The sequence below is a fragment of the Penaeus monodon genome, chromosome 5 (genome assembly GCF_015228065.2).
Source record: "Penaeus monodon isolate SGIC_2016 chromosome 5, NSTDA_Pmon_1, whole genome shotgun sequence".
NCBI classification, from domain to species: domain Eukaryota; kingdom Metazoa; phylum Arthropoda; class Malacostraca; order Decapoda; family Penaeidae; genus Penaeus; species Penaeus monodon.
The window spans coordinates 8713370-8731738 of record NC_051390.1 but is presented as its reverse complement, the minus strand read 5'-3'; the positions used below and the strand labels follow the sequence as shown (position 1 = coordinate 8731738).

Here is an 18369-nt window from a genome sequence, read left to right as displayed (position 1 = left end):
GCCCCCTGGTGATCTGGTAGTTGCCAAACCGACCGTCCAGCAGACTGCGACGGCTACTCTTACAGTTGATATAATGATTCGTAGGTACAGTTTTTAGAGGGTAGTGAGCAGCCTCGGGCAGTTTGTCCGTAACCTTGCTCTAAACGTAGAGCATGTCAGTGACCAAGCAGATATGACGAAGCTTTATGGCCATTGCTGTAACGAGCAGACGTCAGCGTCTCTTGGCGCAACCAAGATCGACTGATGCAAGATTATTAAGTAAATGAATCAGTTCTAAAGATAACTAGAGATTAGTACAGGGGGAAACAGTTAGGTGACAGTATTGTTCAAGATCTGTCATGAGAGGGCATGTGACACGTAAGCAGGTGTACAGAATGACGCTTACGGGCCCCATGTTATATATCTGAGCATAAATAATCATAACGGCAGCCAAACGTCGAGTACAGAAGATGACTGAGTCAAAGGATTACATCTAAATAAAATAAATCGTAAAAGTATCGAACTTATTGTAGATATACATGAAAAAAGTTTAGAAAGTATTGTTAACTCGTGAGCCATGGAACAGCGATAGATACGAATAAGTTCTAGATTTTTGAGTTATATATCAGTATATTGTGGAAAGATTACGATGGCGTTCAGGTTTATATATGAAATAATGAACAGTACTCTTAATCCTTATGTATACATATAGAAAATAATACTAATATCATAATATATATATATATGTATATGAAAGGAAACAGCCACGTTATAATGAAACTAAATTGTAAACGTTCGAACTCTTCACGAGTTCCTTTCAGACGAATCAATAAACCGAAATGGTTTAGACGGATATTTTATTCGTCTGAAGAGAAACTCGTGAAGAGTTCGAAATGTTACGATTTTAGTTTTCTTTCTTACTTGTGCATATTGTTCGCATAGTGTGTGATGTCACTTTCATTTAAGGAAATGGTTCTAACCACAACTTACATTAACGGGATAGTGAGAAGCCGAGCGCTGGCCTCGTCAACCCTCATGGTCACCTTGCTCCCAAGAATAAGCTCTTAAGGATAATCGAGCTATTATGCGGTACCTTTTACTTCATAAAAGCAAAGACAACCGCCGCCCGTCGCTATGCCAGTAGTCTACATTCCTTCTGGACAGACCGCCCAAATTACAGAATGGTTAATAGAAATTAATGTTCTAGGCATCAAATGTCATGAGTTCAATGATTTGGAAAGGGCATGAAAGAGAACATGCCAGTCATTTCCATAACTTCGGAGATGAGAGAAAAAAACGGTGATATATATGTGTTTGAAAAAAGGCATCTACAACATGTTCTTGCCACCTTTCTGCTCCTTATTAAAGAATTACCACTCAATATATTACATATGTTTACCGATATTTTTTTTCGGCAGTGCTTAGATTGAAAATATATATGGAATTACCCAACAGCAACAACCATTCTTCATCTATCAGCACTGATTTATAATTTTATGACAGTAATATCACTAATAAGGATATCACTAATAAGGATGGTCATAGTAACAATGAGAATTGTAATAATGATGATTATAATAATATAAGCATTATTGTTGTCAATATTATAACATACGTTATTGTTATTGGTAATAACAGGAATATCATTTTAGAACTATCACCATTGTAATCAGAACTGCGATTTTATTATCATTATTATCATTATTACTCTCTTTATGTTCCATTATTATTGACATATTCATTATCATTATTACTGCAATTATAACTGTCATAATGATTATTATATATAATTACATTATCATTATGTTCCTTTACATAAATATACATTTATACATCTGTATGTGTGCGTGAATATACATATACGTATATATATTTATACTGTGTATATATATGCATATACACCGATTTGTATACATACATACCATATACATATACTTATCTGCATGTATACATAATATACTTTCTTATATAGATATATGTAGAGATATGCATTATATCACACTATATACACATTATATCATAATATACACATTTATCGTATGTGTGCTTGGTGTGTGGTTTACAATATGTAAATATATATATGCATTTATGTAGGTTAAAATATACATACGTATATATCCCTATATACATACATGCATATATATGTACATTCATATAATATATATTATAATATATAATATTCATATAAATATTAAATATCTATACTGTGTTTCATATTAATTTATTTCATAAGATATATATTACATTACTATACCCTATACATATGTGCATATATGCATGTGTGTTCTGTGTTCAATGTATGCGGCTAATATGTATCATGTATATACGTATATATACATATACATACATACACATATATATGCACATATATACACAGACATGCAAAAAATATATAACTTAGAAATATTCAAGTTATCAAAGGGTAATTATGTAAAAATCTAATACGTAGAATTATATTTATTTTCATGTTTTATAAAAGAGACGGATTTAGATGTTATTTCTATTCAGTTATCGTTTTTGGCAGATATAAACAATTGATGGCTAGAAAACTGCTTTCTTCACGTACTTCGCGACTTTCCATGGAGTACCAGGGCACTAAGAATGATAAAATATTGTTGAATTCATGTTAAGTTCACAACCCCCCCTCCCCTCAATATGGCTTGAGATCAGCTGTTTGGTGACTAATGATCGATGGTGTAGGCACCCAACAGACAAGCACAGCTGGCGGGAAGCTTGAATGTCTCGATGGCGAAGGGGAAGTACTGATCATAGGGGTCGTAGACAAGGAAGCGGTGGTAGATGGACTTCTGCAGACACTTGGACTCGTAGCAGTCAGGCACCAGAGGACATGCATCGCCGGAAGTGAGACACTCTTCGATACGTGTAGTCTGAGTGAGAGTCTGATAATGGACATCGATATTGTTTACAATGACACGCCATTTTTCCTCGGTGTTCTGGGCACGAAGGGGTTTGATGTAAGCGGTCTCTGATGGACACAAATAAGTTTCCTCATCCAGGGTATTTGGCCGATCCACAGACAGCTCGGTGTTGAGGTCAGCTACGTCAGCATAGAGGGAGAGGAGCTTCTCGTAGTGATGCTCGGCTGCGTGTTTGATCTCGTAAGTGGGATAATGGTCGTCTTGGAGGCACCATGATTTGGTAGTGTTAGCAGCACACTCTGGCACAGCAGGTTCGTGTCCATGCTCATAGGAAGGCTGTGGGTGATAAGCGGGAGCAGGGTGGTAGGAAGGTTGTGGATGGTAGGCGGGCTGTGTATGGTAAGTAGGTTGATGGTGGTATGAAGGGCGTGCGTGGTGAGAGGAACTGTGATGGCTGACAGCAGGAGCACCGCCGAGACTGATGCTGACGTGTGAGGTCTGATCGGCCAGAACTGCGACCACCAAACACAACGAAACCTGCAACATAGAATATGGTAAGATTTGTGCATATTCATGGACCTAGTATCCATTATAGGTGGCATTTCGTGTGCGTACTTATACACACGTACACATTTACATGCGCATATATATATATATATATATATATATATATATATATATATATATATATATATATATATATATATATGTTCATATGCAAGTTCATACATATATCCTTAAGTACATGGATAGCTAGATAAATATTAAGATGCATATCTTTGTTTTATATTTACAAAGATATATACGTTCACGCACACAGGCTCATGGGGAAAATATATATGTGAATATGCATTGTTACTACCATTTGTGTGTGTATGCATATGTTTGTGTGTATATATATACATATATAAGCGTGTATATATGTATATAAATTTATATATATACGTATATATGTAAGTAAATATGTAAATACATGTATATGTGTACATATATTTGTATATATATCCTAGGCATATATACATATGCATACACAAATACACATATAAACGGATGTGTACAGATGAATATCTATTCAAATGTACATGCATATGTGTATATCTATATTATTTGCACATATATACATGTATGTATGTACTGTTTTTCCTGTATATACAACCGTGAAGATAAACTGCACCATCTTCAATAGATTTTTCCCTAGATAAGATGTGTGGATATTGATGAACCTATTATCCGTTATAGGTGGTATTTCGTGTGCGTACTTATACACACGTCCACATTTACACGTATGTTTATACATATATCCTTAAATACATGGATAGCTAGATAAATAATAAAATGTATGTCATTGCTTTATATTTATAAAGATAGTTATATATACATTCACGCACACAGGCTCGTGGGGGAAAAAATATATATGTGAATAAACATTGTTACTGTCATTTGTGTGTGTGTATCTTTGTGTATGTAGATACATATACATGAGTGCATATATGTGTATAAATTTTCATATATATATGTAAGTAAATATGTAAATACATGTATATGTATACATATATATATGTATATATATCCTATACATATATGGATATGGACACAAATACACATAAACGGATGTGTACAGATGAATATCTATTCAAATGTACATGCATATATGTATATATTTCATTTACACATATATATATGTATGCATGTACTGCTTTTCCTGTATATACAAATGTGTACCATCTTCAATAGATATTTCCCTAGACAGAAGATAACATGGACTCACCAAGTATTGTAAAGCCATGCTTGCACTCTCAGCTCTCGTCGCGTTCGAACTATAGCGACCATGGTGAAGGACCTCTTTTATGTGGGGAACATTACTTCCCTCATCCCCCTCCCCCTCACCCGATACACCCCCATAGTATATTCGAAAGGCGAAAGTAATTCAGCCTTCAGCCAGGGGTTTCATAAGTGCATGCCCTTGTTTGCATTTTGTTTTTACTGTATATGTATCATTCGTACAGTAAACGTTTGCAAATATACACTCAGTCATACATACTTAAGCCTAAATTATATCATATATGCACACACATGACTGTAAATGAAAACATACTCACACAAACACACACCCACGTGTGTTTATATATATGTATATATATATATATATATATATATATATATATATATATATATATATATATATATGAATGTATATACCTATGTATACATACATGTATGTGTATATGCATATATATGCATGTACGTTTATATATACATATATATCTACTTATATATATATGTGTGTGTATTTATAGATATTTTTTTATTTATTTGTTCATTTATTTATATATTCATTCATATATGGTTGTATTGCACATATATATTTATGATATAAATATTGTATACTATATATATATTTACATATACAAACGTTTATGCGTATTATGTATATATGTATAAACAATACATATATGTAGCCTATATACAGCTATATTTACATATGTATACATATATGCATGCGTGTGTGTGTGTATGTGTGTGTATGCTTGTTTACTATTACGTTTATTACTAATGCTGTGGCTTCATTTTTTATCATCATTGTTTTTTATTTTAGCTATTATCCTTTTAACTATCATGGTTATCCTTATATTTATTTTTGCATATATTGTTGTTTGCATTGCTGTTCTTTTACCATTGTTGTTGTGCTACCAGTGCCCACGTCATTGCCATTAATTTGTTTATCATTGTTGTTATCATTATAATTTTTGCTCTTATTGTGATAATTTATTGTTTTTTATTATTTATATTATCATTATCATTATCATTAATAGTGATAATATCATTGTTGTTGTTCTTATTGTGATTGTGATTATATATTGTTATTGTTTTTTTTTTATATATTATCATTATTATTATATGTAATGTTATAATTATTAGTAGTATCGATATTGTAATTATTGTCTTTGTTATTACTATTGCTGATATTATTATCATTATCATGAGCATATTATTATTATGTTTTAAATTATCAGTATCGTTATCATTATCAGTACTGTTGCTATTATTATTATTATTACTATTATCATTATTATTGTTATTACTATATTTTTACTTATCAGTAATGTCCTCATTATTATCAATATTGTTATCAAAATCATTATCATAATGTTCTTACTATTATCATTATCATCCTTAGCTCCACTGTCATTTTTGATACTGGCATTATAATTATTTTTCATTATTTTGTTTGTTCTATTCATTGTTGTTATCATTATATATTGTTATTATTATTATTATCATTATTATTTCTATCATTTTATCATTATTATTATTATTATGATCACCATTATCATTCGTATCAGTTGTAGTATAACTCTAATTCATATATATTTCCTGATAGTGTTGTCACCATAATTTTATCTTTACCTTTAGAATATATAGTTTATTGCATCATTATTATTACCATCATCACTGTTATGGGTACCATCATTGTCATTGTTAATGTAATAATAATTGTTGTTATGGTTTTACTGTTGTTTTTACTGCTATTATCTTCATGACTTTGGCATTCATAATTATCATTATTATTACTATGATCATCACCTTCACTGGGTGGCGAATCTGGAATTAGCAAAGGAAACCTTCTCACCTTTCCCTTCGAAATTTACGAATTCTCAATCTTTAGTTCTTTTTATATGAATAACTTTTGCCAAGGAGTTGAAAATCATGTAATATGTTCAACAATTATTTATTTAATATAAATATTACTATGGATTTCTCGCATCTACCTCTTACATGGGTGAAGTGAAAAGGAAATTAAAAAGGAGAAAGAGCAGCGATTGGAGCGTCCCTGCGGTTCCTGACATGACGAGTAATGATACGTGTAGAAAGCAATTCTCCAGTTACGTAAGGGATAATAGGGATTTTCGGTGGTTCATTGGTGTTGAGGAGTGTTGTGGTAGCGTGTTAGGCGGGAAGGTGGCAGGAGCAGGCAGATGGCATTTTGTAGATGTCGATGAACAGGCCCTTGTAGGGGTCACATGGGTCGTAGGAAAGAAGTCGGTGGTACACTGACTTCTGGGTGCAGTGACTCTGGTAGCAAGGAGCAAGGGCGCGACAAGCAGACTCTGGGAACAGACATGTCTCGAGGCGGGCAGTCTGGCTGTAATAGTGAACGTCGTTGACAATGACGCGCCACTTGCCGTCCACATTCTGGGCACGTTTGGGCATTGCATACACCACTTCGGAGGGACAAATGTAACCCTCAGGACCAGCCCAGTGAGTGGCATCGTAGGGAGAGTCCCCAGTGGAGGCTCCAGTGTAGTAAGAGTAGTCGAAGGCCTCTTCCTGGTCCTTGCTAACCATGTCTACCAGGTCATCAGCAGACTGGTCGGCGACGTCAGCGTACTTCTTGGCGAACAAGTGATCGGCAGTGATGGCAGCCTTGATCTCGTACTCGGGATACTCAGTGTCTTCCAAGCAGTAGGTGAGAGTGGAGTTGGCAGCACATGCGGGGACAACAGTTGGGTCGCAGTAACCGTGTTCATAGGTATGCTGGTGACCGTAAGCAGGTGCATGATGACCGTAAGCAGGCGCATGATGACCATAAGCGGGCTGTGGGTGATGGCCATATGCTGGAGGATGAACGGAGCCAAGGACGACTCCGGCGCATACCAGAACGACCGACTGGAAAGCAAAGATTAACAATAAAATAAAATAATCATTTCGTAAAAAATAATTTCTTTATATAGTACAGTGAAGACAGCTTCAGGCGGCAGTATTGTTACAACCTACCAACGTAAGAGCCATGGTGACACGAGCAGATAGATACGAGAAACGCTTCTACTGGCCCCCATCCGTTATTATCGAGCTTATATACTCCAGGTATACTTTGGCCACGCCCACACATTACGAAGATGAGCGATTCCAAGGTTTCATCTATATGAAAGTGAATGAAAAGTATCGTACATCTATATGTATACACATACAGAAATAAGTACATAAATATATACATATGTATATATATGTATATATATATATATATATATATATATATATATATGTATATATATATATATATATATATATATATATATATATATATATATATGACAAGGAAAACAGCCACAGTAAGAAATGAAACTAAATCGTAACGTTTCGAACTCTTTACGAGTTCCTTTTCAGACGAATAATAAATCGAAATGGTTTAGACGGTTTATTATTCGTCTGAAGAGAAACTCGTGAAGAGTTCGAAATGTCACGATTTTGTTTCATTTCTTACTGTGGCTGTTTTCCTTTTCATCTTTGTGTACACGTTACTGTGTTTGTGATTGCGTTTGTGTGTATATATTCGTTCATATATACACTTATATACATATATATGTATACATACATTCACACACAATGTACACACATACACCAATATATATATGTTTGCGTACATGCAACTTCTGCATGCAACTATTGTGGGCACAGGTGTAAATTCGTAGAACTAGGTCTAAAATTTAATTTATAATAGTCTTGATTCATTTCACAAATATACACATACTACACACACAATCACATACATGCATACATATATGTGTATGTGTCTATGTATGTCTATTAGTCTTGTACTATGTTGATTTAGTTGATTTTTATAAATTTCACCAATCGTTAAGACGCATAGTGGTGGTGATGTCACATTTCAGATATTAAGGGAAATGGTTCTAACTCACAACGTTACAATTAAAGGAGATAGTGAAGGAAAGACCGAGCGCCTGGGCCTCGTCAACCCTCATGGTCGCCTTGCTCCCAAGAATAAGCTCTTAAGGATAATCGAGCTATTATGCGGTACCTTTTACTTCATAATAGCAAAGACAACCGCCGCCCAAATTACAGAATGGTTAATAGAAGAAATTAATGTTCTAGGCATCTAATGTCATGAGTACAATGATTTGGAAAGGACATGAAAGAGAACATGCCAGTCGTTTACGTGATTTCGTTGATGAGAGAAAAAAACGGTGATATATATGTGTTTGAAAAAAAGGCATCTACATGTTCTTGCCACCTTTCTGCTCCTTATTAAAGAATTACAACTCACTATTACATATATTTACCGATTTTTTTTTTCGACAGTGCTTAGATTGAAAATATATATATGGAATTACCCAACAGCAACAACCATTCTTACATCTATCAGCACTGATTTATCTTTTATGACAATATCACAAATAAGGATAGCACTAATAAGGATAAGGATGATCATAGTAACAATGATAATTATTGAGCATTATTGTTGTCAATATTATAACATAGGTTATTGTTATTGGTAATAACACGAATATCATTTTAGTACTTTCACCATTGTTATCAGAACTGCGATTTTATTATCATTATTATCATTATTACTCTCTTTATGTTCCTATTATTATTGACATATTCATTATCATTATTATTACTGCATTATAACTGCCATAATGATTATTATGTATAATTAACTTATCATTATGTTCCTTTACAGGAAAGGGTTAACCCTTGGCTCTGTCCATCCTCCAGCATATGGCCATCACCAACAGCCCGCTTATGGTCATCATGCGCCTGCTTACGGTCATCATGCACTTGCTTACGGTCACCAGCATACCTATGAACACGGTTACTGCGACCCAACTGTTGCCCCAGCATGCGCTGCCAACTCCACTCTCTCCTACTGCTTGGAAGATACTGAGTAACCCGAGTACGAGATCAAGGCTGCCATCACTGCCGATCACCTGTTCGCCAAGAAGTACGCTGACGTCGCCGACCAGTCTGCTGATGACCTGGTAGACATGGTTAGCAAGGACCAGGAAGAGGCCTTCGACTACTCTTACTACACTGGAGCCTCCACTGGGGACTCTCCCTACGATGCCACTCACTGGGGTGGTCCTGAGGGTTACATTTGTCCCTCCGAAGTGGTGTATGCAATGCCCAAACGTGCTCAGAATGCGGACGGCAAGTGGCGCGTCATTGTCAACGACGTTCATTATTACAGCCAGACTGCCCGCCTCGAGACATGTCTGTTCCCAGAGTCTGCTTGCCGCGCTCTTGCTCCTTGCTACCAGAGCCACTGCACCCAGAAGTCAGTGTACCACCGACTTCTTTCCTGCGACCCATGTGACCCCTACAAGGGCCTGTTCATCGACATCTACAAGATGCCATCTGCCTGCTCCTGCCACCTTCCCGCCTAACACACTACCACAACACTCCTCAACACCAATGAACCACCGAAAATCCCTATCATCCCTTACGTAACTGGAGAATTGCTTTTTTCACGTATCATTACTTGTCATGCCAGGAACCGCCAGGACACTCCCAACACTGGTCTCTCCTTTTCAATTTCTTCTTCATTTCACCCATGTAAAAGGTAGATGCGAGAAATCCATAGTAATATTTATGTTAAATAAATAATTGTTGAACTCATTATATGATTTTTAACTCCTTGGCACAAAAGTTATTCATATAAAAAGAACTAAAGATTGAGCATTCGTAAATTTCGAAGGGAAAAGTGAGAAGGTCTCCTTTGCTAATTCCAGATTCGCCACCCAGTGAAGGTGATGATCATAGTAATAATAATGATAATTATGAATGCCAAAGTCATGAAGATAATAGCAGTAAAAACAACAGTAAAACCATAACAACAATGATTATAACATTAATAATGACATTGATGGTACCCATAATAATAATAATAATAATAATAATAATAATAATAATAATAATATATAATGATAATAACAATAATAATAACAAACAAAATAATGATAAACAATGATAATAACAAACAAAATAATGATAAACAATGATAATGCCAGTATTAAAAATGATAGTGGGGATAAGGATGATAATGATAATAGTAAGAACATTATGATAATGATTTTGATAACAGTACTGGTAATGATAACGATACTGATAATTCAAAACATGATAATATGATGCTGATAATAATGATAATAATATTAGCAATAGTAATAGCAAAGACAATAATTACAACATCGATACTAATAAAAATGATAACATTATATGTAATAATGGTAATAGAAAAAAAATAACAATAACAATATATAATCACAATTATAACAAGAACAACAACAATTATATTATTATTAATGATAATGGTAATGATAATATCAATAAAGAATAATAAATAATCACAATATGAACAACAATGATAATGATAACAACAATGATAAATAAATTAATGACACTGACGTGGATACTGATAGCACAACAATAATAGTAAATGGGCCACAATGTAAACAACAATGATATCCATAATAAAAACAGCAGTTACAGGAATAATATTAAAGTAACACATAGTCTTTGAAAATAAACATCAATCCTTTTGTTAATTAGAACATATAGCAAAAATAAATATAAGGGTAACCACAATAGTTAAAATGAGAATAGTAATAAAATAATAAAAAAACACTGATGATAAAAAATGAAGCCATAGCATTAATAATAACAATAATAGTAAACATAAGCATATACACACATATACCCACACACACGCATACATATATGTATATATATGTAAATATAGCTATATATAGGCTACATATATGTATTGTATATACATATATACAAATAAATATTTGTATATGTGAATATATATATATATATTTATTTATTATACAGTATTCCTATCATAAATATATACATGCAATACAATCATATATAAATAAATAAATAGATAAATTCAAAAATATGTATATACATATATAGGTACATATATATGTATATATAAATGTACATATATGTATATATAAATGTACATATATATATAAATGTACATATACATGTATACATATACACATACATGTATGTATACATAGGTATATACATTCATATATATATATATATATATATATATATATATATATATATATATATAAACACATGTGTGTGTATGCTTTCATATACAGTTATGGTTGTGCATATATGATATAATTTAGGCGTAAGTATGTATGACTGAGTGTATATATGCATATGTTTACTGTACGAATGATACATATACTGAAAAAAAAAAAACAGCAAACAAGGACATGCACTTATGGGACCCATGACTGAAGGCTGAATTATCTTCGCCTTTCGGATACACTATGGGGGTGTATCGGGTGAGGGGGGAGGATGAGGGAGGTAATGTTCCCTATATAAAGGAGGTCCTTCATCATGGTTGCTACAGTTCGAACGCGACGAGAGCTGAGGGTGCAAGCATGGCTTTACAATACTTGGTGAGTCCATGTTATCTTCTGTCTAGGGAAATATCTATTGAAGATGGTACACGTTTGTATATACAGGAAAAGCAGTACATACATACATGTATATATGTGTAAATGAAATATATACATATATGCATGTATATTTGAATAGATATTCATCTGTACACATCCGTTTATGTTTTCCTTTTTTGGATATATATACAAATATATATGTATACATATACATGTATTAACATATTTACTTACACACACACACACATATACATATATATATATATATATATATATATATATATATATATATATATATATATATATATATATATATATATATGAAAATTTATACACATATATACACTCAAGTATATGTATCTACATACACAGAGATGTACACACACAAATGACAGTAACAATGTCTATTCACATATATATTTTTCCCCCACGAGCCTGTGTGAGTGAATGTATATATAACTATCTTTATGAATATAAAGCAATGACATACATTTTATTAATTATCTAGCTATCCATGTATTTAAGGATATATGTATAAACATACGTGTGAATGTGGACGTGTGTATAAGTACGCACACGAAATACCACCTATAACGGATAATAGGTTCATCAATATCCACATATCTTACCATATTCTATGTTGCAGGTTTCGTTGTGTTTGGTGGTCGCAGTTCTGGCCGACCAGACCTCACACGTCAGCATCAGTCTCGGCGGTGCTTCTGCTGTCAGCCATCACAGTTCCTCTCACCACGCACGCCCTTCATATCACCATCAACCTACTTACCATACACAGCCCGCCTACCATCCACAACCTTCCTACCACCCTGCTCCCGCTTATCACCCTCAGCCTTCCTATGAGCATGAACACGAGCCTGCTGTGCCAGAATGTGCTGCCAACACAACTAAATCATGGTGCCTCCAAGACGACCATTATCCCACTTACGAGATCAAACACGCAGCCGAGCATCACTATGAGAAGCTCCTCTCCCTCTATGCTGACGTAGCCGACATTAACACCGAGCTGTCTGTGGACCGACCAAATACCCTGGATGAGGAAACTTACTTGTGTCCATCAGAGACCGCTTACATCAAGCCCCTTCGTGCCCAGAACACCGAGGAAAAATGGCGTGTCATTGTAAACAATATCGATGTCCATTATCAGACTCTCACTCAGACTACACGTATCGAAGAGTGTCTCACTTCCGGCGATGCATGTCCTTTGGTGCCTGACTGCTACGAGTCCAAGTGTCTTCAGAAGTCCATCTACCACCGCTTCCTTGTCTACGACCCCTATGATCAGTACTTTCCCTTCGCCATCGAGACATTCAAGCTTCCCGCCAGCTGTGCTTGTCTGTTGGGTGCCTACACCATCGATCATTAGTCACCAAACAGCTGATCTCAAGCCATATTGAGGGGAGGGGGAGGGGTGAACTTAACATGAATTCAACAATATTTTATCAATCTTAGTGCCCTGGGAAGAAGGTATATCGTCAATAAAAAGTCGTGAAGTACGTGAAGAAAGCAGTTTTCTGGCCATCAAAAAAATTATAAAAATTGATGATAACTGAATAGAAATAACATCTAAATCCGTCTCTTTTATAAAACATGAAAATAAATATAATTCTACATATTAGCTATTTACATATTTACCCTTTGATAACTTGAATATTTCTAAGTTATATATTTTTTGCATGTCTATGTATATATTTGCATATATGTGCATGTATGTATATGTATATATACGTATATACATAAAAACTTAGCCGCATGCATATACACAAACACCCGCACACACACATACGTATATGGTTATGTATATGCATATATATTCTTATATAAGTATAGTTTATAAACACTATATATATGAATGAACATATATATGTATGTATGTATATAGGGATATATACGTATGTATATTTGCATATACATAAATGTATATATATATATATTTACATATGTAAACAACACACACACAAACACACACACATATATTTGCCTGTGTATATATGTATGATATATGTATAAGCATATCTCTATATATATCTATATATAGAAAATGTATGTATGTATGTATACATGCAGACAAGTATATGTATATGATATGTATGAATATGTAACGGTGTATATGCATATATATACACAGTATACACATATGTATATATATAATACGTATATGTATAGTCACGCACACATACAGATGCATAAATGTATATTTATGTATGTGTGCATGTATGTATGTATACACTATATAAATGTAAATGCATATACACAGTAGACACGGTCCATAACAGTGATGATGAACACTAATAATGTAAAGGAACATGATAATGCATTTATACATAAAAATCATTATGGCAGTTATAATGACAGTAATAATAATGATAATGAATATGTCAATAATAATAGGAAGATAATGATAGTAATAATGATAAAATCACAGTTCTGATAACAATGGTGATAGTGCTGAAAATGATACCAATAACAATAACCTATGTAATAATACAATAATAATGTTTATATTATCATCATAATAATTATTATTACATTTATCATTGTTATTGTGGCGTATCAAAATAATTAGTTTGGCCAGGGCCGCCTTAAGCAAATAAAGTAAATGATTTTAATCCCTGGCATAAGCCCCATGAGGTGGTAGCGTCGTTAGAGGAGCTAATTTTGGCGAGGGTTTGTGCCAGCATTACCCCCTTCGTCGCACAATAAAAACGCAACACAACGAAGTAATAAATACTAAAGTTAAAACCATCTTTTAGAATTACGTTAAAAATTAATTAAAATATAATAAGCTAAAATAATAGTAGAATGAAAACTCACATTAAAGATCAATGTTAAATTCATAAGTCTTGAAATAAGAAAGGCACTCGCAACTATTAATGATTATTATCATATAAAAGTATGATCACATCCAGCTCCTATACACAAGTGAAAGATGCCTCAGACTTAACTTTCTCTTTTGTAGCTTCCGTGGGCGTCGAGCCGGTTTCACTCAGAAAACTAAAAAAGAAAAAAAAAAGACACCATATCTCTGCTGCGGTCTCTGCCGAACTGTTCATTATTCGCGGTCATTGGGGGTGATGGGGTGACGTAATTATGTACAGGTTTACAAACTGATAAAATAAAAACATATTGATAAATTGACAAATAATAGATAATTTAGTTAAAATGATAAAAATGTAAAACAATCACAATAATGAGCTCAAGTAAAATATATAAAAATAATGTTTGTAAAAGTGGTCATCCTAATCACTAAAACATTTATATGATTTATTTAGAATTCAATAAAACAAGGAAACTAATAGGTAATTAAACTAGGCATACCGACAAAGAACTGCATTTAAAAAGTAAAAAGGTAAGCTAATCAAAGTTAAACGAGAACCAAATAAAATCTACCAAAACGGGTAAACTAAAACGAACAGAAAAACACGAAAATGAAAGATAAAAACTGATAATGATAAGAGTAAAAGGATGGAAACCGGCAGGTGGAAAAATACTGTACAGATTGCCCGACCAGGGAAGCGCGCTGGCGAGGATGCTCGCCGTCGCAAGACAGTCGCGCGTGGGGACTAGCGTGTTCATCTTTATTAATGATATGAATTACTGTGATGAAATAATAAATCAGTGTTGATAGATGTATGAATGGTTGCTGTTGTTGGGTAATTCGATATATATTTTTTTCAATCTAAGCACTGTCGGGAAAATCAGAATATATTCGGCAAACATATGTAATATGTTGAGTGGTGATTCTTTAATAAGGAGCGGAAAGGTGGCAAAAGCATGTTGTAGATGCCGATTTTTTTTTTAAACATATATCATGCTCTCTTTCGTGTCCTTTCCAAACCATTGTACTCATGACATTTGATGCCTAGCACATTCATTTCTTCTAGCTATCAACCATGCTGTAGTTTGGGCGGTCTGTCCAGAAGGAATGTAGACGGGCGGCGGTTGTCTTTATTTTTATGAAGTAAAAGTCACCGCATAATAGCTCAGGCGCTCGGTCGTTCCTTCACTGTCTCCGTTAATTGTAATGTTGTGGGTTAGAACCATTTCCCTTAATATCTGAAATGTGACATCACCACCACTATGCGGCTTAATAATTGGTGAAATTTATGAAAATTAACTACATCAACATAGTACACAACTAATAGACATACATAGTGTATGTGTATTGTGTATGTAGTATATGTATATGTGCGAAAGTGAAAGAAGAGTATTATAAGTTATATTTTATACCTAGTTCTACGAATTTACACCTGTGGCCACAAAATTGATTGCATGCGGGTGTGAATATACGCAAAAATATATATGTGTGTGTACATTGTGTATGAATGTATGTATACATATACATGTATATAAATGTATATATGAACATATGTATAAACACACACACAAACAGAAACAGTAACGTGTACTCAAAGATGAAAAAGGGAAACAGCCACAGTAAGAAATGAAACTAAATCGTAACCATTTCGGTTTATTGTTCGTCTGAAGAGGAACTCTTGAAGAGTTCGAAACATTACGATTTAGTTTTATTACTTACTGTGGTTGTTTTCCTTTCCATATATATATACATATGTATATATTTAAGTACTTATTTCTCTATGTGTATACATATAGATGTATGATACTTTTCATTCACTTTCATATAGATGAAACCTTGGAATCGCTCATCTTCGTAATGCGTGGGCGTGGCCAAAGTATACCTGGAGTATATAAGCTCGTATATAAGCCAGTAGAAGCGTTTCTCGTATCTATCTGCTCGTGTCACCATGGCTCTTACGTTGGTAGGTTGTAACAATATTGCCACCTAAAGCTGTTTTCGCTGTACTATCCGAAAAATTATTTTTTACGAAATGTTTATTTTATCTTAATGTTAATCTTTGCTTTCCAGTCGTTCGTTCTGGTTTGCGCCGGAGTCGTCCTTGGCTCTGTCCATCCTCCAGCATATGGCCATCACCCGCAGCCCACTTACGGTCATCATGCACCTGCTTACGGCCGCCAGCATACCTATGAGCACGGTTACTGCGACCCAACTGTTGCCCCCGCATGTGCTGCCAACTCCACTCTGTCCTACTGCTTGGAAGATACTGAGTATCCCGAGTACGAGATCAAGGCTGCCATCACTGCCGATCACCTGTTCGCCAAGAAGTACGCTGACGTCGCTGACCAGTCTGCTGATGACCTGGTAGACATGGTTAGCAAGGACCAGGAGGAGGCCTTCGACTACTCTTACTACACTGGAGCCTCCACTGGGGACTCTCCCTACGATGCCACCCACTGGGCTGGTCCTGAGGGTTACATCTGTCCCTCCGAAGTGGTGTATGCAATGCCCAAACGTGCCCAGAATGTGGACGGCAAGTGGCGCGTCATTGTCAATGACGTTCACTATTACAGCCAGACTGCCCGCCTCGAGACTTGTCTGTTCCCAGAGTCTGCTTGCCGCGCTCTTGCTCCTTGCTACCAGAGCCACTGCACCCAGAAGTCAGTGTACCACCGACTTCTTTCCTACGACCCATGTGACCCCTACAAGGGCCTGTTCATCGACATCTACAAGATGCCATCTGCCTGCTCCTGCCACCTTCCTGCCTAAGACGCATCACAACACTCCTCAACGCCAATGGACCATCGAAAATCCCTATTACCTCTTACGTGAATGCAGAAGCGTTTTCTTCAATACCGCTAGTCATGCCACGAATCGCCGGGACGCTCCCAACGCTACTCTCTCCCCTTTTTCAATTTCATATTTACTTCACCCATGGAGGAGGTAGATGCGAGAAATCCATAGTTAATATTTTTACTAAATAAAAAATTGTTGAGCTTATTACATGCTTTCCAACTCCTTGGCACAAAAGTTATCCATATAAAAAGAACTAAGGATTCAGCATTCGTTACATTTCCTAATTCCAGATTCGCCACCCAGTGAAGGTGACGATCATACTAATAATGATTATTAGAATACCAAAACAATGAAAATGATAGTTGTAAAAACAACAGTAAAAAAATAACAATGATTATAACACTAATGACACTGTTGATAACCATAACAGTGATGATGGAGATAATGATACCAAAAATGATATATTGTAAAGGTAACGACAAAGATAAAATTATGGTGACAACACTATCAGGAAAATTATATGAATTAGACTAATACTACAACGGATACGAGCAGTAATGGTAATAAAAAAAATAAAAATGATAATAAGAATAATGACGATTATAACATAATAATAATGATAATAATAATAATAATAAAAATGAGGTAA

At 34.7% G+C, this 18369-nt stretch overlaps 5 protein-coding genes across 6 annotated transcripts in view; 3 read left to right on the top strand and 2 right to left on the bottom strand.

Moving 5' to 3' along the window:
* Positions 1-2421: 2421 nt before the first annotated feature.
* LOC119572937 (neurotrophin 1-like) overlaps positions 2422-18369 on the bottom strand; it is a 52390-nt gene continuing 36442 nt past the window's right edge. The window contains exons 1-2 of one of the 2 annotated variants that reach the window (XM_037919893.1): positions 4627-4674; positions 2422-3395 (exon numbers count right to left, since the gene is read on the bottom strand). In XM_037919893.1, the coding sequence (XP_037775821.1) occupies positions 2661-3395; positions 4627-4644 (753 nt within the window). In that variant the 5' untranslated portion in view covers positions 4645-4674 and the 3' untranslated portion in view covers positions 2422-2660. Of the gene's footprint in view, positions 3396-4626; positions 4675-18369 lie in introns of those variants that run through there. The other variant, XM_037919895.1, reaches the window with a different exon arrangement.
* LOC119572941 lies at positions 6573-7682 on the bottom strand. Its single transcript, XM_037919899.1, has 2 exons — positions 7635-7682; positions 6573-7526 (listed from the first exon to the last, which is right to left on the bottom strand). Exons 1-2 carry the CDS (start codon positions 7647-7649, stop codon positions 6807-6809), a joined length of 735 nt encoding a protein of 244 aa, XP_037775827.1. The 5' UTR covers positions 7650-7682; the 3' UTR covers positions 6573-6806.
* LOC119572947 (neurotrophin 1-like) lies at positions 9361-10114 on the top strand. Its single transcript, XM_037919905.1, has one exon. The coding sequence runs from the start codon at positions 9647-9649 to the stop codon at positions 10043-10045; it is 399 nt and encodes a 132-aa protein (XP_037775833.1). The 5' UTR covers positions 9361-9646; the 3' UTR covers positions 10046-10114.
* Positions 12049-13721, top strand: LOC119572939. Its single transcript, XM_037919896.1, has 2 exons — positions 12049-12091; positions 12738-13721. The coding sequence occupies exons 1-2, from the start codon at positions 12074-12076 to the stop codon at positions 13470-13472; spliced, it is 753 nt and encodes a 250-aa protein (XP_037775824.1). The 5' UTR covers positions 12049-12073; the 3' UTR covers positions 13473-13721.
* Positions 16840-17924, top strand: LOC119572943 (neurotrophin 1-like). Its single transcript, XM_037919900.1, has 2 exons — positions 16840-16887; positions 16995-17924. Exons 1-2 carry the CDS (start codon positions 16873-16875, stop codon positions 17691-17693), a joined length of 714 nt encoding a protein of 237 aa, XP_037775828.1. The 5' UTR covers positions 16840-16872; the 3' UTR covers positions 17694-17924.

What these genes read in the sequence shown, in the direction of transcription:
- LOC119572947 (XM_037919905.1), top strand. Translation starts at nt 9,647, where the DNA reads ATGGTTAGCAAGGACCAGGAAGAGGCCTTCGACTACTCTTACTACACT.